Source organism: Mus caroli, chromosome 2 (genome assembly GCF_900094665.2).
Source record: "Mus caroli chromosome 2, CAROLI_EIJ_v1.1, whole genome shotgun sequence".
Taxonomy (NCBI): domain Eukaryota; kingdom Metazoa; phylum Chordata; class Mammalia; order Rodentia; family Muridae; genus Mus; species Mus caroli.
Genome location: NC_034571.1, coordinates 162,339,731 through 162,360,795, shown reverse-complemented (window position 1 = coordinate 162,360,795; position 21,065 = coordinate 162,339,731). Strand labels below are relative to the sequence as shown.

At 44.5% G+C, this 21,065-nt stretch overlaps 1 protein-coding gene across 7 annotated transcripts in view; it reads left to right on the top strand.

Annotated features, from left to right (window-relative positions):
- Positions 1-21,065, top strand: part of Bcas1 (breast carcinoma amplified sequence 1) — a 72,794-nt gene that overhangs the window by 31,132 nt on the left and 20,597 nt on the right. For 3 of the 7 annotated variants that reach the window (XM_029468982.1, XM_029468991.1, XM_029469003.1), the window contains exons 2-6: positions 1,310-1,465; positions 2,045-2,089; positions 4,904-5,041; positions 11,406-11,612; positions 19,048-19,089. In XM_029468982.1, coding sequence (XP_029324842.1) covers positions 1,310-1,465; positions 2,045-2,089; positions 4,904-5,041; positions 11,406-11,612; positions 19,048-19,089 — 588 coding nt within the window. The remainder of the gene's footprint in view (positions 1-1,309; positions 1,466-2,044; positions 2,090-4,903; positions 5,042-11,405; positions 11,613-19,047; positions 19,090-21,065) is intronic. The other 4 variants (XM_029468997.1, XM_029469007.1, XM_029469000.1 and 1 more) reach the window with 3 other exon arrangements.

The following is a 21,065-nucleotide window of genomic DNA, read 5'->3' as shown; positions in this document are numbered from 1 at the left end:
ACTGTGCGCATCCACTTCTGTATTTGCCAGGCACTGGCATAGCCTCATATGAGACAGCTATATCAGGGTCCCTTCTGCAAAATCTTTCTGGCATTGTGCAATAGTGTCTGCGTTTGGTGACTGATTATGGGATGGATCCCCAGGTGGGGTAGTCACTGGGGAGTCCATCCTTTCGTCTTAGCTCCCAACTTTGTCTCTGTAACTCCTTACATGGGTATTTTGTTCCCTATTCTAAGGAGGAATGATGTATCCACCCTCTTCTTGATTTTCTTCTGTTTTGCAAATTGTATCTTGGGTGTTCTATGTTTCTGGGCTAATATCCACTTCCCATTGAGTGCATATCTAATGACTTCTTTTGTGATTGGGTTACCTCACTAAGGAGCACACCTAATTTTTTTTTTACAAATCTTCAAAGAAGATGTGGAGAATGAATGAGAATTACCTCCAGGCACAGAGAGGGGCAGAAGAAGCCATGAAGTTGGAAATAATCTGCAGTGCGGTGTGTTTGAGAAGCTCTAAGAAAACAGGCCAGAAAGAACAGAGAAAGAGAGGAATCAGAGAGAGGCCCAGCAGGCCTGATGCTAGGAAGGCCATGTCAGAGTTGGGCTGACTCTAAAGTCAAGGGTGTGATGGGAGGGAGCTGGAGGCTGGTGAGACATGAAGCATAAACCTGTAGGGTAAGTGAGGCCTCTGGGGAACTAGGAAACCAGGCAAGAGTGGCAGCCGTTGTTGTTGTGGCGCAGAGTGATGACAGGATCTTGGTTCCAGGTCATTGTGAAAGTGGAGCAATGAAGGAACTCAGCCCCCAGCCACTTCCCAGGAACCAACCAACTCCACAGCCCAAAGCTGAGGAGCCACTGGGAAATGATTTCTTAGTGTTATTGTTAGTGTTGTTGATAAAATTTGACTGTGTGGGGATTGTGGGAAGATCCTACAGAGCCATCTCTGGCCTAACATATGGATCATCAGACAGGGAGACTGCAAAGATGGAAAATGCTGTCTTCTTCGACACCCTCCTTGCAAACTTGAGAAAAAGGGGGTTTTGTTTTGGATGTGATATGCACTGCTCAGTTTGTCACCCTCTGGCCCCAAACAATGTCCCTCCTACCATCTGTGATGAATGTGCTAGAGAGAGGGGGCAGGGAGGAGAGAAGGGCTCTAATAAGCTCCCGATTGTCCTGCCTGGCCGTGGGCAGAGAGCTATGGGTGGAATTAGGGAATAAGGAAGAGAGGGGTGTGTGCTAAAAGGAAGACTCTTGAGAGTCCACATCCAAGGAGCTGCAAGTGTGAAAGTCTGTTCTGTTCCCAGGACATAGTCGACAGTGAGCAGAGAGGACAAGACGTTGACACTCTGAGTTATTCTGTCCCTGGGGATCCAGAGGTGCTGGGGACCACGAAGGAGGACCCGCAGGTGGTCGATACCACAGAGGACAGCAGGTCCATCATGAGCTTCTTCAAGACACTGGTAAGTAGTGACAACTGTTTCTCTCCCTCAATTTCATTGCCCCCGGATCTAATTTTGAGGATCAAGCATACCTGAATGCTGTGGTACCAAGATTATCACCGGGGTCATGAGACAAATTTCTTTCTAAGGGAGCTGCATTCATCTGGCTGTCAGTGACAATGGTTTAGAGTGGGAAGTCATGACAAGAGCATGGGGGTGGGGGTCCTAGCTGTGGGATAGGAGCTGTGCTGTGGTAGGATCCATCAGTAACCAGTCCCCATTCTGCTTGCATCGTATGCAAATATCACTCTGACTTCAAAAGGTCAGCAGGATGTGGCACAGGTACTGTGTCTGGACCAACAGAACATAGGTTGACTTTGAATGTGCCCAAACTCTTGGTGGATACGTAAGATCTAATACATTACAGAATATAATATTGATTTGAGATGTTCAGGTCTCTGCTCAGCTGAAGGTGCACTTTAGTTCCCACCTTTCAGAGTGATAAACTAGACCACTCTAAAGAGTCTGCCTGTATAAAATAAAAGTCACCCTCAAGAGACATCTTTCTTTTTAAACATGTACATTTCTCAAACTTTTCAGGTTTCGCCTAACAAGACTGAAACAAAGAAGGACCCAGAAGACACGGTAGGCACCCTGAAGTGTCTATATGTTGGGGTTTATGCAGAGAATTCGGTTCCCATTTGTGTGTGAGCATCTGTTGGATGATATACATATCATGAATAGTACGTGTTAATATATGCACATATATGAATCTACTTAGAAATTCAATATGGATTTTCCTTAAAGTGTCTTGGGTTGTGACTGTGGTTTTGTTTGCTTAGATTCTGTAGTGCTGCGGGATTGGATCCAGGGCCTCTTGCCTGGAAGGCAAGCCCTCTACCCACTTAGCTACCCTGCCCTGGTTAATGGTATTTTAGTAAAAATTTTAGCTATATGGGTATAGTGGCACATGCCCTTAATCCAGCACTCAGGAGGCAGAGGCAGAGGCAGGTGGATCTCTGTGAGTTAGAGGTCAGCCTAGTCTACAGAGTGAGTTCCAGGAGAGCCAGAGCTACCCAGGGAGACACTGTCTTGAAGGGGGCGGGGCGGGAAATGATAGACTAATTCTTGCTAAAGAATGTCACAATTCTCAATTGTTTACAATGCAACAGATACAGATTACTACTAACTATACCATCATTGTCTTTTTTTTCCCCGTTGTGCTTAGAAAATGAGGAAATATAGTTTTGTTTTGATTTTTTGGTTTTTTTGTTTTTTGTTTGTTTATTTTGTTTTTTTTGTTTTTTTTTTTTTTTGAGACTTGCCCTGAAGTGGAAGGCAGAAGCTCTAGATCTGGGGGGTGTTAATGTGTTTTCCATTTTCACATCACCTGAAAAGTGGATCTCTACTGCAAAGCCGTGTTGAACTGAAATCGTTGCCCCTGGACGCCTGCTTTGAAAGGCCAGGTGGAGTCAGGGCCCTGCTGAACCTGAAGGTTTACAGCCTACAAGTGTAGACCAGTCCTCTCTAAGTAATCTTGGATGGAAGTAACCATCTTTCGGATGCTTTTCCTTCCACGTGGCAGGGCTGGTGGCCTGTAATAGAACATGTGGACAGGGATGCAGGAAATGGCTTAGCCAGCCCCAATCTACAGTGTTAAGCTGTAGCAGGGATGGAGGGAGTGTCCTTTATTTTACCCTGGGAAGCTTGCAATTGAGCTCCATCCAGGACTTCAACATGGTGGCTGTGTGATCCTAACTTATCCAAATCCAAGTCTCCACCTCTGTAAATCTGGACCCAGTTAAGATTCTGTCTACCAGACGCAGGATTGAGGGAAGGTGCCACCATGCCTTGTAAACTGTAGTGTTCTATTTGGATGTAGTCAACCTTATTTCCCAAATCGCATAGTGAATTGACCAATGTTCTTCTCCCACTGAAAAAACGGATTCCTTAGAAGTACTCATTTGCTATGAGTCAGCTAAGGTCAAATTCAATGAATGGTTGAGCCAAAATGTTTCTCTTTTGTTTCTGTGTTTTTCAGTCCTTGGAGCTCCATACTTGGCACACTGGGCTGTCAGCTGTGGAGGTTGTGGGTGGTTGGGTAGCTTCCCAAGTGACCTGATGCTCTCTTTCTGTTTAGCTGGTCCATGCACCAAGACCCATCCACAGTGCAGATGTGGTCCCCACAGAGCATTATCTTGGTGATAAAGTCTCAGTGTCCCACCCAGGGGGCTGAGAAGTCCCTACTGGGAGCCTGGATTTTAAATGAAGGTCATGAGTACAGGTTGTTTGTGATGCCCAGGAGCCAGCCTCTCCTGTTCTGTATGTCTTTGGTACATCTTTTTCTTCTAAAGTTCCCCAAGTGCTGTTGAAAAATCTCCATCTCTGTCCCATTCCACCCTGGGTCATTTATATATATAATTTTAATATATTATATTATGTAATTATTATTTATACATTATATAACTATATATTATATTATTTTTATATATTTATTTTATGTGTAGCAGTGTTTTGGCTACATGTATGTAAATGCACCACATACATGCAGTGCCCGTGGATGTCAAAAGAGGCCACCTGATCCCCTGGAACAGGAGCCACGTAGTTCCATGTGGGTGCTGGGAACTGAACCCAGGTCTTCTGGAAGAGCAGTTGGTACTCTTATCTGCTGAGCCATCTCTCCAACCACCTGGGTGATTGCTAAAGTCCTACATGTTTCATGAAAAGCCTCACAGTGTTTGTAACTTGAGTCACCAGTTTGTAGTGGTTGTAGCTGAGTCACTTTGATTTCTGTCCCCTCCCATTTTGGCCCAATGAATTGGTTCACACCAGAAACTTCCTTTGTCTGGGAAATTTGCCCATGCAGAAGTCACTCAAAATGTTTGTGGGTGATATTACTCCCATAAAAGTTCAAACACAGATTCAAAGAAAATTGGTTTGGGGATGAAAGTCATTTAATGGTAACATTTAGCCAAAAAAAAAAAAAAAATCAAAATCAAGACACAAAACATCCCTTGTCGGTAGGTGGTTTGTTTTTGTCTCTTTTCCAGGTTTACATATTCCAAGCTGTTAGTCAAGATTGCAGTGTGATCTTTTTGGTTGTGGTTATGTTTCATTTGATATTTTAAGTCATGTGATCACAGCACAAAATGTTACCGTCCTAAGTAAATAGGGAGAAGGGGGTTGCTTACGACTGGAGGGTGGGGTGCTGGGATGGGTTGGTTTGGTTAATTTATATAGGCGACCCTGTTAAAAACCAGTGTGTGCCTGAGATTGACTACTGTTTAGCGTGTTGTTTTTGAGAACTTTTAAAAAGGTAAGTATTCCCATGATGCTTTGCGGGTTGGGAGCCGTGAGTGACACAGCAGTAACTAATTGTCACAGTGTCTGGATATACAGAGGAGACAAGTGGGGTCTGTTTTAAAAGCGAATCTCTAAGCTGTGTCTGATGTTGTCCAGAAGGCAACCAAGGCAGACAGTGTCTGTGATGGACATGCTGCTGGCCAGAAGATGTCGGAGACGCAGGCTAAAAGCAAGAAGAAGCGCCTGGACAGCCCCAGGCTAGGACTCTCCTTTAGAAAGCTCTTTAGGCACAAGGTCTGTATCTCCTCACGCCAGGAGGAAAGAGGACCCTGTTCTTCACTCTGATGCCTAGGATCCAGTGCCTACTGGCCCCTCCACCCCAAGCCTTGCGTGCCTGTGATCAGCGAGAGGGAACTGAAGATGCTGAGGCCTGAAATTTGGGCATTTAAGTCCCCATAGCTGTAAACAAAAGTCTGGCTCCTGCTGAGTGTGGAGCAGGGTTCTGAAGTTCTTTCTCATCCAGAGTTTCCCAAATGTCGGTCGTTGGCATACCTTCATCAATTTTGCTTAAACATACTATTAGTCACTTTTTATACTAAAATTGACTATTCCTATTTATATGTGCCTTTAAAAAAATAAAGCTTCATGTTCCTCCATATGAGGAAACCCAGAATCATTTTTCTTCACAGGAAATTGAGCGTGAATGTGTTTCATTAAAGTCACATTCTAGCTCATCTCTGTAGAGCTTTGACTCCAGTGTCCTCCAGGCTTGACTTAGGAAGGCCCTGTGGAGATTATTGGATCCGTCAGACTTTTCTGCAGAATGTTATTAAATGATTGGAAAGTCGGGAAAGGGAAAGGGGGGATGCTATTTGAGTTTTGCTTCATATCTAGATTGTAAAGTTATGGTATGCCACCCACTCTTTGGGAAATTCTCTTCTGACCTCAAGATAACAATATTACCTTTCTGGCATCTGCCTCACCTGCTCCCTCTGCTGACTGAGTTCATACCGAGCCCACATAGATGCCAAGCAGAGGAAAGCACTGAATGAGACAAGCTCTTCCTACAGGAAGAAAGACACAGTACATGTATAGAACCACCAATTCAAAGGGTCTCGGAGTTGCGGCCAAATGCTCAGAATTTATTTTTAAAATATTAACCACTGTCCACCAAAGTTAGTGAACATGTTTTAAAAAAAAAAACAAAACACAAAAACAAAACAAAATGTTCCCAGATCCATTTTATAGAGTCCCAAATGAAATAGGAAAATTTCCACAGCACACCCACATAGCAGAAGCTACAATTGCATATGCAAATAATAAAGACTTGATTGCATATGCAAATAACACAAGACCACCGTCGATTCTCACCAAGGCTTGTTTCATTCTGCAAGGAGAGAAAGATAGATACTGCAGTAAGAAAGAAAAGAGCACTAAAAAGTGGACTTAGGTTATAGAGAGAAGGCTCCCAGCACAGCTTCTGACGCTGCAGCTCCAAGGCACCCAACGTCCTCTTCTGACCTTTGAGGGCACTGGACTCAAGTGCGCACGTGTGCTCGCGCGCGCACACACACACACACACATACATCTTTTAAAAATCATTAAAAAGTAGCACAGGTTTATGGACATACTAGTGCATGCCTATAATCCCAGAACCTAGGAAACAGAGGCAGGAGGATCATCTCAAATATGAAACCCAGCCTGGGCTATATATCATGTTCCACGATAAGCAGGGAAGCACAGCAAGCCCCTGACTCAGAAACACAAATGGATGCATAAATAAGAAGTCTGCGGTCACCTAGGTACATAGAACACAAATTAGTGGCAGCTAATGAGACCCATCGTAGACCTTTATGCAAAGGAATCTGGTCTAACTCCCTCTTGGGGGTTACATGTGTCGTGGAAGCCTTGAGTGTTTGAGGAGTCTCTGTACACGTGTGTGACTCCCTCCATCCCACTCCCTCTGCCCTGCATCGTGACATTCACTTCACGTGTCATCAAGTTTCACATCTGTAGCATCTTCCCACCATGACCAATCGTTCTCTCCATGCCTATCAGAAGAGGGTATCAGATCCCATTACAGATGGTTGTGAGTCACCATGCAGTCGCTGGGATTTAAACTCAGGATCTCTGGAAGAGCAGACAGTGCTCTTAACCACTGAGGCATCCCCCAGCCCATCATTTCTACAGCTTCCCAATATATGGCTCATTTGGGAAGAGGGTGGAATCTAGACTCTTAAAACATTAAAGGAGGTTCTGTCTTCTGGGATTCTGTAACCCAGACACACAAGGCTCTGGGTGGTCAGGGTTGTGCCTTGATTGACACTTGATGTGTTTCCCATTGAGATGTAAATCAAAATAGGGGGACGATTCCAGATCGATACAGTTCTCAATTGTACAGCAGTTTGCTACATATAGGTCTTTGGCTTTTACCTCTCTGTTGAGAACAGTTTCTTCTCTTTTGATTATTATGTTCTCCTTAGAAGGAAAAATACCCCCCAGGCTTACCAAGAGGCTGCCCTCCATGTCAGAAAAAGGGAATCAAAAAAATTTGAAGTTAAGCCCAAGCTGGGCAGTGGTGGCGCACGCCTTTAATCTCAGCACTTGGGAAACAAAGGCAGATGGATTTCTAAGTTTGAGGCCAGTCTGATCTACAGAGTGAGTTCCAGGACAGCCAGGGCTGCACAGAGAAACCTTGTCTCAAAAAAAAAAAAAAAAAAAAAAAAAAAAAAAAAAAGAAGTTAATCCCAGTCTGGTAGTGCATGCTTCCAACCCCCAACACTTGTTCTTCCCATGTAACAAATCTGAGGCCAACCTGGGCTGTGTATCAAGTAGCCATGGCCACACTAAGACCCTTTCTTAAAAGCAAATACATAAGGAAGTAGATTCTCTTAGTGAAAAATCAAATTGGGAGGCTGGAGAAAAGGTGCGACAGCTATGGATACTCGATGGCTGCTCTTTGAAAGGACCAGATTTTAGCTACCGGCACCCACATTAGGCAATTTATAACTGCCTGCAACTCCAGCTCTGATGCCTGCTTCTGACTTCTGTGTGTGCCCTCTCACACCTGCATACACACATACCTGCACATACACACACACACACATATACACACACATACACACACACACACACATATGTACACATATACACACACACATACACACACATACACACACATATACACACACACATACACATACATACACATATACACTTACACACACACATACACATATACACACACATATACATACACACACACATACACATACACACACACACACACACACATACACACATACACACATACACAAAGGCACACACACATAAATTTTAAAATGTATTGTGCTGGCTAGTCTTATGCCAACTTGACACACAAAGTAGAGTTGTCTGAAAGGAAGGAACCTCAACTGAGGAAATGCCTCCATGAGATCTGACTGTAGGCAAGCCTGTAAGGCACTTTCTTAGTGACAGATGTGGGAGGGCCCAGCCATTGTAGTTAGTGCCATCCCTGAGCTGGTGGTCCTGGGTTCTATAAGAAAGCAGGCTGAGCAAGCCACGGGGAGCAAGCCAGTAAGCAGCTCCCCTCCATGGCCTCTGCATCAGCGCCTGCCTCCAGGTTCCAGCCCTGTGTGAGTTCCTGTCCTGACTTCCTTCCATGATGGACATCTACATGGAAGTGTAAGCCAAGACCCTTTCCTCCCCAGCTTGCTTTTTGTATATGGTGTTTCATTGCAGCATAGAAACCCTTACTCAGACGTATCATTTGTGAACAAGGAAGGCTAGAACTAATAAATACAATAAGTTCTGGAATGAAGCCAGGGCACTCCAGGCAAGATGAATGATCTACCTCTGCCCTCAAACCCCCACCCAGGTTCCTGTCGGAAGAAGCAAGAAGATCACTTCCCCTTCCTAACCCTGAGTCTTTGTCTCTTGGGGTTAGGACATAAGATGCTTCAGAATCAAATTTAGTCCATGTGCTTCTGCTGTTCAGTGATGACACATACCTAGGAAGGCCAGGCGTTGCCACTCTCCCATCTCTCAGTGAGGCGGCTGCAGGATTCTTATTAGAAGCCGGCCCTCAGGCCTCTCCCTTTCCACATCGCCATTGTTTTGTGTTCTTGTTCCGATGTTTGCACCTTACTGAGCCCTCCTGTGTCCCACATCCAAAAATAAAAACAAAGGGATCACTTACTAAGAAGATAGTCCCCAGAGACACAGTCTCGAGGGTAGGGTCATCAAATAGAATATAGCATACACACTGAAATCCAGACTCCAGATACACAAGAAATAATTGTATATTGTCATGAAATCCATTCTTTATACTGTAACTTAAAATTACTACAAAAAAAAATTTAGTATAAATTTAAGTATAGTCCATGCAATGTTTGGGGGTATACTAGAGAAGTTATTATTTGCTGATTAGAAACTCAAATTTAATGGGAGATTCCTTTTTTAAAATTACGTGTGTGTGTGTGTGTGTGTGTGTGTGTGTGTGTCACATGTGAGTGCAGGTGCCCAAGGTGTCCAGTAGAGGGCGTCAGGTCCCTTGAGCTGAAGTTACAGGTGGTTCTGAGCTGCCCCGTGTGGATGCTGGGGTCCAAACCTACATCCTTTGCAAGAGCAGGATGCTCTTCTATCCACTGAACTATCTTTCCTATATTGTTCTTTTTTTAATTACAGTCTGATAACCTTCTAGAGTGGCCTGCCTCTGAGTCAGGCTGGAATCTTTACTGTCTCCTATAGAATCCAGAGAAAGGATAGTAAATTATCTAATATAGGCACACATGGGGGAAGGGGGAAGGTGAGAAGGTGGGCTGGCAGGGAAGGCAGAGCAAGTGAGGCTTTGCTGGGCTCTGTCCCAAGAATCAAGGACTGGATGGAAACCGGCCATGGCAGGATCTGGTCCTCTCTCCTCTTTCTCTACCTGTCTCAGTTTAGAGTTAGGCAGATCACAGGCACCAGTGTCCTTATCTGAAAATGTAAACATTGGAAAGATGGTTTTAAAAAGACTCTGATCATCTAGAGTGTCTTGGTGTACACCTGTATATAATCCCAGCACTCTGGAGGCTGAGGCAGGAGGATAGCTGCTTCTGGCCCAATCAGAGCTACGTAGAAAGTCCTTCTATCAAAAACAAAACAACCAAAAAGAATCCAGAACCAAAAATATTCTGAAATGTCCTGAATTTGTCTGAATCCCATTTTTATTGTCAGATAGTTTTCTTTTAGTCAGAAACTGTCTGGGAATTGAAAGGGATCCTGTCTCGAAGTCCAGAGAGCAAAAGACATGAAACGAAGATGCTTGCTGTAGTGGAGTCAGCTCGAAAGAATTCGATGCTAGAACTTGAATGTCAATACTCACTCACGTCTGGATAAATCTGGGCTTTGTGAGTCCTTGTCCAATGATGCAAGGGAAGCAGAGACTAGGAGTTAATTCTAATCTACTGGGGGAAAGAAAAGGATTAAACAGATATGTTGGTGCAGAGCTGTGTTCGCGGACTTGAGATGCTGTGATAGAGGCAGGAGGGTCAGACATTCAAGGTCAGCCTTGGATGTATAGGGAGCTGAGGCCAGCCTGGGCTCCATGAGGCCCTTTAGGAATGGGGAAGGAAAAGAAACATAGAGGGGAAAGAAAAGAGAAAAGAAAGGGAAAGGAAAGCAACATGAAATGCCTTCACTGGGCTTCAGCACAGCTGGGGGCGGGGGAGGTGGGAAGGGGAGGAGGGATGACAGGGAAAGAAGAGGGGGGAAGGAGCAGAACCAAGGGCTACCTTCCAGAGAGGCTGTGTGTGGGCTGTGAACGGGGTATCTAAGGATAGGAGTGTGGTCTGCGGCTCTTCACCAGCATTCAGATTCCCTTCTGCCTTCTCCATGGCCTGGATCTCCAAAGTAGAGAGTGGGAGAAGAAATCCAGAACTCCTATGGCTGTCATATTAACCCCACCCTTCCTTGGCTTCCAGTTTGGCTTGGGAAGGTATGCAGGATTGTGTGCAGAGTCAGAATATGTCTGTGTCTGTGGATGGTAGCCCGGTCAAAATGATTTGGAGACAGGGGCCTTGGCAAAAACTAATTAGCGCTCGCTCTCTCTCTCTCTCTCTCTCTCTCTCTCTCTCTCTCTCTCTCTCTCTCTCTCTCCTCTCTTTCCTTCCTTCGACTGAGTGTGTGTGTGTGTGTGTGTGTGTGTGTGTAATGTGCACAGGCACATGCAGCCACAGTAGACATGTGCAGGTCTGAGAACAATCCTCCAGAGTCAGTTCTCTCCTTCTGCTATGTGGGTTCTGGGTTTTGAACTCAGGTCATCGGGTCGTAGGCAAGTTTCTTTCCCACTGAGCCAAGAGCTAGGCCAGAACTCCACTGTCTAATAACACACCTCCGTTCTCTAAAACCTACCCCCTACGTTACTTACATAAGCACCATCACTAACAAGTCTCCCCCTTTTTTCCTCCTTGAAAGGAAAATATCTGGGAAAAAAAAAGATTTTAACATAGAGCTACATTCACAACGGAAATGTGCATAAAACAGAAATTTTGAAAGAAGAAGATTAACATCATGCAGGACCCCAGCCGATGCTTCTATTAACAGAGAGCCTTTTACTTTGGAAAGCATGACGTTTTTTAAGTGTTTCCCTTTGCTTTTTAAAAACCAAACTTTACAGGATACTGAGAACTCACCCATGACTTCAGCCAATCTCAAGTCAGACAAAGCCAACTTCACACCCCAGGAGACCCAAGGGAAGGCAAAGAGTACCAAAAGCTGCAGCCCCCCACCGCCACCTCCTGAGACAACCAGCGAAGGGAGAGACAGCAGCAAGGAGAAGGCAGGGCCCACCTCACTACCGCTGGGAAAGTTGTTTTGGAAGAAGGTGAGTCTGTTTGTGCGATGTTTGCAGGGTCCTTGGGGTCCTGAGGTGGCTCAGGAGTTATTTCCAGTGGGCCAAATGGATGTTGATGATTCTCAGAGATTGTCTTCCTCCTCTTCCTCCATGATTCAACTTGTCACTGAATGGAGGACTCCTAATGTACTCCTGGGTGGAATGAGATGCGGATCTTGCTGTACGCAGGTGCTTTGTGGGGGAGAAACAGAGACAAACGAGTAACAATTTCATTCATTGAATGGCCTGGGTCAGGCACAGAAGGCTGTGGTGTGTCGTGGCTACGTTGTCCCTCTGTGATGGTCGGTAACCTGGGCTTCCTCAGCACACACCCTGCCTGGGGAGAAGGCGTTCTGTCTTCACCCCTCCCTGTCCAGATGCAACCTTCTGAGCAACCATTTTAGAAAATAAGGGTGTCCACCACATCAACAGCAGGGGGAGGACTGTGGTGGCTCAGAAACGGTGGCTGGGCTGAAGTCTCGCATTGGTGCCGAGCAAACCCCACTGTAACACATGGTCAGAACCTGACCTGATTCAAATTTCTCCAAGAAATGAATGAGAAGCCGGGGTGGATTCGCACAGCTGGAAGCACCTATCTCAGTGGCTTCTTGAAAACCTGTGCCATTGGGCTTGCTGCCCGGAACAGTTGGCAATACAGACACCACTGCCCGGCCGGCTTCACTCTCTCGTGAAGGATCCAGCTGGACCTAGCCCCGAACCACTTTCTGGTTTATTTCTTGTTGTAGAAAGTTTTTCTTCTAGATGCTTCTCAGGACACTGGTTCCAGTCATTCAGGAACACATTGGAACATGTCAACGGATAGTTTTCAATCCTCTTTCTGCCTATACTTACTCATTTAGAAGTCTTTTGCCAGCAGTATAATGTAGAAGACAGTTTCTAAATGATTTGCACGCACATATTGGTGACACAGGAAATTACTCCAGTGACCGATATTTGATATTCACGTTTAAAAAATAATTACATATTCATACATGAATGAGACATATATGTATTATGTACATATATTTATCATCTATACCATATGAACAAGTACATATGATAGCTATACACATATCCAGCCAGGTATGATGGTTCATGCCTTTAACTCCACCACTCAGGAGGCAGAGGCAAGAAGATCTCTGAAATTTCAAGGCTAGCCTGGTCTAACAAGTGACTTCCAGGACAGCAGGACTAAATAGAGACACCTGATCTCAAAAAACAAAACAAAACAAACAAACAAAAACAAAAATTGTACATATATTCAAAGTAACTTGAGATCAACATAGATTTTTGCAACCTAGAGAGATGGCTCAATGGTTCAGGACAGGAACTGCTCTCGAAGAGGGCCTGGGTTCCATTCTGGCACCTATACTGATTGGTTCATAGTTGCCTGGAACTCCAGAGGACCTGATGCCTTTGACTTCTGTGGGCACACGAGCATGTGCGTGGGCACACGCGCACACACACACACACACACACACACAACTAAATCCTGTCCACCTTCCCTGCCTGTGTGAGTGTTTAGTCTGGCTTATAGCTCCTTGTTCTCAACAGTATACAAATCTTCCATGGGGTTCTGCCAGCTTTTTTGTTTTTTGTTTTTATGAAAGTGTTTACTGTTGTTAACAGCCTAAGCTACTTTTTAGATTAAGCAATTAAGAGCCAGTAGCTACTGGGGGAAGCTGGGGTAATTCTGGTTTTCAGGGGTTGTTTTGTTATGTTTTGTTTTGTTTTGTTTTGTTTTGTTTTGTTTTGTTTTTTGAGACAGGGTTTCTCTGTGTAGCCCTGGCTGTCCTGGAACTCACTCTGTAGACCAGGCTGGCCTAGAAATCAGAAATCCACCTGCCTCTGCCTCCCGAGTACTGGGATTAAAGGCATGCGCCACCACACCCGGCTTGTTTTTCTGGTTTGAATGATTCATACCAGACATTCCCTATCACAGAGAGGTTGAAAAACTGAAAAATATCCCCACGTGTTATTAAAATTATTAACGAAAAAGAAGTAACTTTACTATAAATTTAAGTGTGTTCCATGCACTGTTTGGAACATTATTATTTGCCAATCTGAACTTCAGATTTAATGTGACATTAAGTCACTTGGCTGCTCCCTTCCAGGAAGCCTCCGGGATCTGTCTGGTCTCCGTCTTGTTTATTCCATTTTTAGTCTGGGCAACTTTGTATCTTACCTTCAAAACACTGCATGCTCTTCGTTTGTCCAGTTTTCCTTCTGGCCTCTGCAGCACTCTCACAGAACATTCTGGGTAATCAAACTGTCTCTGCCCTTCCTCTGATGTTATCTGGAATATCTGCTCACTGGCCACGGTGGGCACCGAACTGTCACCTGGTCCTCCTGGTCTCTCAGCCGTAGGTGTTTCCTAAGGACAGAGAAGAGGGGCAGAGGCTTGCTTAAGGCTCTCATCTGCCCCTGTGCACTGAGCTGGGAAACCAAGCCAGGGGCAGATATAGATACAGCACAAGACTAAGACTTGGCTCATCACAGGCAATGCCATGCTTTCAGAGAGGGACAGAGACACTTCCCACCCCCTCCATAGACAGACAGGCTTATGCACAGGAGCGACACTCACAAAGGGCAGAGACATCTTAGACGTGATGAATGACGTAGGAAAGGGAAGTGCCTAACAGGCTGGTGTGGGCCGTTACCACAGTTTTGATCTCCATCCGTAGATATTCTGTGTATTTTGAGCTCTGCGGCTGCATCTGATTTATCTGAACACAGTGGAAGAGTAGAAACCACAACTTGTGGCTGCTCCCTCTGGCGAAGCCTGGGGAATCTGGACTCCAGTCCTGACTTTATTTGTTTATCAGTAGAAGGAGTGCTATGTAGTAAAAACACTGTGCATCGATCACCAGCTTGGCGACCTCATTGATGAAGTCTGAACGGTGGAAAGTAAAGACCTCAAGAAAACAGGCTGAGGTTGATATGACCTAGAACTCTGTGTTACAAGAGTCAGTGTGCCCCTGGACTACAGAGAATGAGCCATTAAGGTTCTGAGACCCGCATCACACCCTGCCTACCCCATTCCAATTTTGGAATTTGTAATTGAAGCAGTGTTTACACTGACTCTTTGTATTGGGGTTGTTAGGGTCAGAGCCTGGGTCCTGGCAACTATTAAAGCTAGGCTACTCATCCTCGACCCACCAATAGTGAAAAGCAGGGCAGTATTTAATGGGGCTACATTTGGAAGAGGAACAAATAAAGAAGCCCAGTGACCCCGACCAACTCCATCGTCAGGGGCTGACGTGCAGTTTATGGTTACATTGAGAGCAAGGGGTGTGCTAAGTTGTCTTGATCAAGTCGTGGCCCTGCCCATCAGTGACTCATCAGTGTGCTAATTGCTTTGCATATGCAAATTAGCCACATCAATCTCCTTGAACTGATGGATATAAACAAATCTGTGTCCCACCCCGACTTGTCCTGTCTGTGTAGGTCTAGGAAGCTAAGACAGGTGACTGATCATAAATTGTTCTGCGCTCTATGACCACGGTGTCCGGGACTTGGGATCTGAATTGATTTTCTCTTCCATGGGATATGAAATGGTGGCTGGACTTGGCCTCTTGGCCTTTCTGAATCTTTACGTTAGCTGGATGTTTCAGTAGCTGCTGATGGGGAGGCGGAACCTTCTGGCAAACTTATGAACTTATACAAAGTTCAGAAAGATTCGGTGGTTCTTGGGTACAGTCCTAAACACACACACACCCCTTAACAGTGCACTGTACAAGGCTTTTTAATTTTCCCATATATATATATGGAAAAATATATATATGGAATTTTTTCCATATATATTTTTCCCATATATATATATATATATATATATATATATATATATATATATGGAAAAAACACAAAGTTCAATCCCATATATATATATACATATATATATATATGGGATTGAAACTTGGCAAGTACTCTACCACTGAACTATATCCCCACCCCCACCCCTGCCCCCACCCCATTTTGTTAGTTTGAGGCAGGGTCTGGACCACGCTGCTGATGGCATAGCTCTCACCTCAGAGTGAGCAAGGGTTTACCCTGGGGCTAACTGTTAGTGACCATGGCCCAGGAACAGACTCAGGTTCTCTGAAACACCACATCCCAGCAGTAACGGTTTCGTGAACTTTTCATCTTAACAGAACAAAGAGAGTCCTAAATCAGCACACTTTTGAAATCTACTGGTGGAGACCTCAGTGCCCAGCAGTGTGGAGCATGGTCTCAGATGCTATCTCGCAACATCCTTAGCTCTGGGGTTGATGGAATATCAATATATGAATATAGGAGTCAGTTTGTAAAGACCACAACAGCCAGTCGAGTAGCCGTGGCCCCTCTTAGCAAATATTCACAATTAGAAGTTGAGAGCTTTGTTTCCTCCGTTTGCTTTCATGTGTGCTGCTGTCGATGCAGCAGAGATGCTGACACCATGTTGGCTGAATAGATCTAAGCAAAACTACAGTAAATGTAAAGAAAAAAAAGAATATAAATTCAAGTGGTATAGGACAGTATTGAACTCAAAGACACTGTCAAAATTGTTCAAGTATGAGGGACGCTCAGTTGGGCTCGTTCTCGGAATAAGGACTGTTAGGGCCAATGAGGTCACTCAGTGGGTGAAGGTGCTTGCTGCCAAGCCTGACGACCTGAGTTCAGTTCCTGGGACCCATTTGATGGATAGAGAGAACCTTGGTTGGTCTCTGACCTCCAAGTGCATGCTGTACCACACATAAGGAAACACAGAAATAAAAGTAGCATGGCGTTTACAAGTGTAACATAGCAACCTCAGATTGGTCACAGACCCACTAGGTAGCTCTCCTTAACCTTCCATCCCACCTCCAAGTGCTGGGATTTTACAGGCATGTGCCACCATGCCAGGTTCATGTGATGTTGGTTATAGAATCCAAGGCTCTGTGCATGCCAAGAAAGCATACTACCAAGTAAACTGCATCCCGAACCCCAAAACACACAGAAGGGTCTGGAAATCTAAAGCCACAGTGAAGATCAAGGGAACATCGGTGTTCACTCTGAACACTGCCCATCCTACTCTGTCACCTATGCCCAGCTGACAGTATCTTCTGAAACTGACAAGCTAAGAACTTTATAGACAGGAACGTCCAAGATACAGACTGGCCTTGCTGCAGAAAGCTGGGGTGGGAATGAGACTTGAACCCCTGTGTACTCTACTCTTAAACAGAGTGGTTGTTTCCTCGACACAAGGTAGACAGTATATTGACTCCTGAAGCCACTGGGGGGGTTAGGCTTGAGGAAGTCTGGCTTTTAAAAGTATCCTTTGAGTCTTTGCCTGTGTGTAATATTAAATAGCTTCCCACTGGCCTAGAGAGAGGGGTTGGCTCTGTCTTAGATACTTTTCTATTGCTTTGATAAAAATGCTATGACCAAAAGCAAGGTGCAGGGGAGTTTACTTCAGGCCACACTCCATCACCAAGGGAAGTCAGGGCTGGAAGTCAAGGCAAGAACCTGGATGCAGGAGCTGATGCAGTGCAGGAGCTGAAGGAGAGGTCATGAATGGATGCTGCTTACTGACTTACTCCCCATGACCTGCTCAGCCTGCTTTCTTATAGAACACAGGGCCACCTATAAGTTCTATAAGAGGTTGCCCCACCCACATCAGGCTGGGCCCTCCCACATTGATCACTAAACAAGACAATACCCTACTACAGACATGCCTAGCCACCGAGGTTATAAGAGGTATTTTTTTCAGTTAGGATCCCCTCTTCCCAGAAGTCTAGGTTTGTGTCGAGTTGGCAAACACCAACTAACTCACGTGCCAAGAGAGCACCATTCCTTGTAAAAAGCTTCCGACGGTAGCATCATTTTCTCACTGACAGAGGCCTCCAAGAATGTTATGTTTGCCTGTGCCCAGGATGTCATCGATATGGAAACAAGATGAGCAGAAAGAAACAGACCAAGCTGATGATCCTAGCTAGGCAGACAGTTAGTTCACAGTCACCAGACAGAGGCTTGGCCTTCAGTATGCTATCCTCACTCTCTAGCTGTTTAACCCCAGCAAGTGACTTGGCCTCTCTGTGCGTTTCTTACACTGTAAATGGTGGTCATATACATACTGTTTGAGATGCTTTAAGGAAGATAAGATATGGCAGGTGCCTGAGTGTAGATTATCCCTTCTCTCCTCCCCTCCCTGTTACTACTAAACAGGACTAAAGTCACTTCCCTAAGTGGTTTTAACTTAGAATCCAAGAAGACACAAAAAGGTCTGTGAGCATACCGGTGTCATTTGCGATGTGTTTTGTTTTGTTTCTGGAAAATTCTCAAAGTAGTCTGTATCCACCCACACTCCACACACCGAGTTTTAAGAACCATTGAAGGAAAGATATCAAGATGACCTCCAGTGTCATAGCCAACTGGTAGAAGATAACACTGGCCTTTGGAAGAATCAGGATGCCCCCTCTATTTGGGGCAGTACTCCAGATGCCAGGAGACTCCATAGGATACAACAGTGTCTGCATTAGAGTGTGTGTGTGGAACCCCCTGGCCTTTCGTGGGCTTTTCCTATCAGGTTGAACTTGAACAGGACAGAGTTGGCCGAGACTGAGGGCTGTTGTAGGAAGCAGCCTCCAGTGCTGACCAAGGACTACGGTCAGATAGGGCTGGAATCCTCTTATGGGGCAGGAGTGCCTACTTGCTCCATAAAGACCTGGGGCACACTTCTCTAGTTCCCTCATAGAACTCCCCCAAGATGTTTATGTTTTCCCTAACAGTAGCTGTGTTTTTAGGGGCTATGTTTTTCTCTTGGGTTAGGAAGTTAGCTCAGTTGGTAGAATGCTTGCCCGGCACACAGGGAACCCTGGCTTTGCCCCCCCCCAGCACCATATAAGTTAGTGCAGCAGTGCACACTTGAAATCACAGTCCTGGGAAAGCAGAGGCAGGGAAATCAGAAGTTTAACGTCATCTTTGACTACAGAGCAAGTGCAAAGCTAGACCGAAACATATGATATTCAGCAATAAAAATAACTACTGTTACATATTATCATATAGTTACATTATTGTTCTGATTTTATAGGCTACTAGAAAATGTGAAACAAATACGTTCTTTCCCACAGCTGCAATTCTATGGCTCTCATTTTCTGTGATGTTCCTGTCCCATGCATATCCTACCTGTGACATTGTATTCATTCTCTGTTGCATTTTGAAATACACAACTAGCTATACTTGCTATAGGGTTGGCCTTTGTGGAAGCCTCCTTTGAGTTCCTGCCAGAACGAGGTCCACATTAGCATTTTAGTATCTGAGAACTGCCCTACTGGACTGGTAGACCAGATAGCCCAATTTAGCATCTGAGAATTGCTCCACTAGACTGGTAAACCAGATAACCCTTTGCTTTCACATGATTTATGCTGGTAAGACTTTGACTCTTGCTTTTGTTTTTATCTTCCTCTAGTCAGTTAAGGAGGATACACTTTCCACAGGTGCAGAGGAGAACGTAAGTGACTGGGTGCCATCTTAAATCATTCCAATGTCATCTTTGGTGTGCCGGGCCATTGGGTGCTCAGTGTGGAGATCTCTGATTTGCACATCCTGTGTAGACTCTTTCATCCCTTTTTACAATTAGGGACAGAAAAAGGGGGGAGGGGACCAACACTGGATCAATTTTTTATGATTATCTATAATAAGGAAAACAGTAAGAGCAACATCAGCACATTCTCTTGTCTAGTTTGTCATCCTTTGGGGTTGAACGAGTCTACTGCACGGAGTAATGGCTTTGCACATCTGTAAGGGACAGGGTTCCATCTTCTGCTTCATCCTGCATTGATTGCTCCTTCACCTTTGTTTTCGTGGTTATCCAGATTCTTGCTAATTTTGGGTGGTACTCAGGTCCAGTCTTTTGGTTTGGTTTTGCTTTTTTTTTTTTTTTGACTGTTGATCTGTCACTGTTTATTATGTCAGCACTATAACTGAGGAGGAGCCTGGACTGCTGGCTCATCTCCCCTTTGTATTTGTATAAGGAGCACTGTGCTCCTATAAAAGATTTTAAAATGCAAAATGTACAAGAAAACACAATCCCAAGTGCTGTAAACATAACCAACAACCAATTTCTTCACCTACACATCCATTCTATAAACACAAGGTTTCAACTTGAGCCCATGTGTTCTACATGCTAAAAACTGGGCTTCTTGGCCCAGCAGAGGTCTGGTGATACTGGCTGGCCCTGGGTGTTGATGGGTTACAGGATATCACTTTAGATGATGACCAGTTTATATCTGACTTGCAACACCAGACATCAAGTTCAACAGAGAAATGGCCTGGTCACAGTGAGTTCTCATGTCCAGTTCCTTTCTGGAGAATCTAGAGGTGAACGAGACTATTGGGAGAGACATGTCCCAGATTTCTGTTTCTCAAATGTACCTTGTGAAAATGTCAACCATGAGCAATTAATCAATGGGGCCTTGGGAGCTTCAGCCCCAAGACAGCAGCTCTCAGTGCTGAAAGCACTGCAGAGTTTGAACATTTTTTAAAAGATTTATTTATTTATTATATGTAAGTACCTGTAGCTGTCTTCAGATACTTTTTCTTCTTGCTCTGGCCCCACTTGCTCACTGTAGCTGTCTTCAGACACCCTAGAAGAGGTCACCAGATTTCATTAGAGATGGTTGTGAGTCATCATGTGGTTGCTGGGATTTGAACTCATGTCCTTCGGAAGAACAATCGACACTCTTAACTGCTGAGCCATCTCTCCAGCCTGACTTCGAACATCTTTATGATTGGCATACGTGACTTCACAGCTTCTTAAGATACAATAGGACGTGGTCACATTACCCAAGCAAAATGTGCCGGGATCCTTTTGGAGTCTCCCATGTTCACTTACTATGAACAGTGTGTAAACATTCAGTTACTAGAGCCAAGTGGATTCTGGGAATCCAAATATTTTCCCTGAGTGTTAGTCATGATAGGGCTGGACATTGGAATGGCTGTGTATGATTTCTTTTATGTACTTTTTATTTTCATTGGCATATATATTTATATATACATATATATGTATATATACTGTATGTATGTCTGTATATATGTATATACACACATGTGTATATATATACATATACGTATATATGCACTTCACATGGTATAAAATTACACAAGGACATTTTCACTCAAGCATATAGCATACTTTGAGTGTGCTACCCCCACACTCCTCTCCCCTCCTCTCTCTTCCCATTCCCCTCCCCAGTTTTCATTGTTCCTCTAAATGTGTTATGATTCTTATGGAAAAAAATCCTGACAATCTGTTGGTTTTGTTATTTATTGTTCTTCCCCTCTCTTCATATGTTCTTTTGTTCATTCATCGACTCTTTCTTTCCTTTCATCTTTCATTTCTTGAGTTGAAGTTAATAAGTCAGCCAGGTTCAGGCCTCTCATGATTCCAGAAAGTTCTTGTGAGTTTACTGGATATTTTCTAAGAAC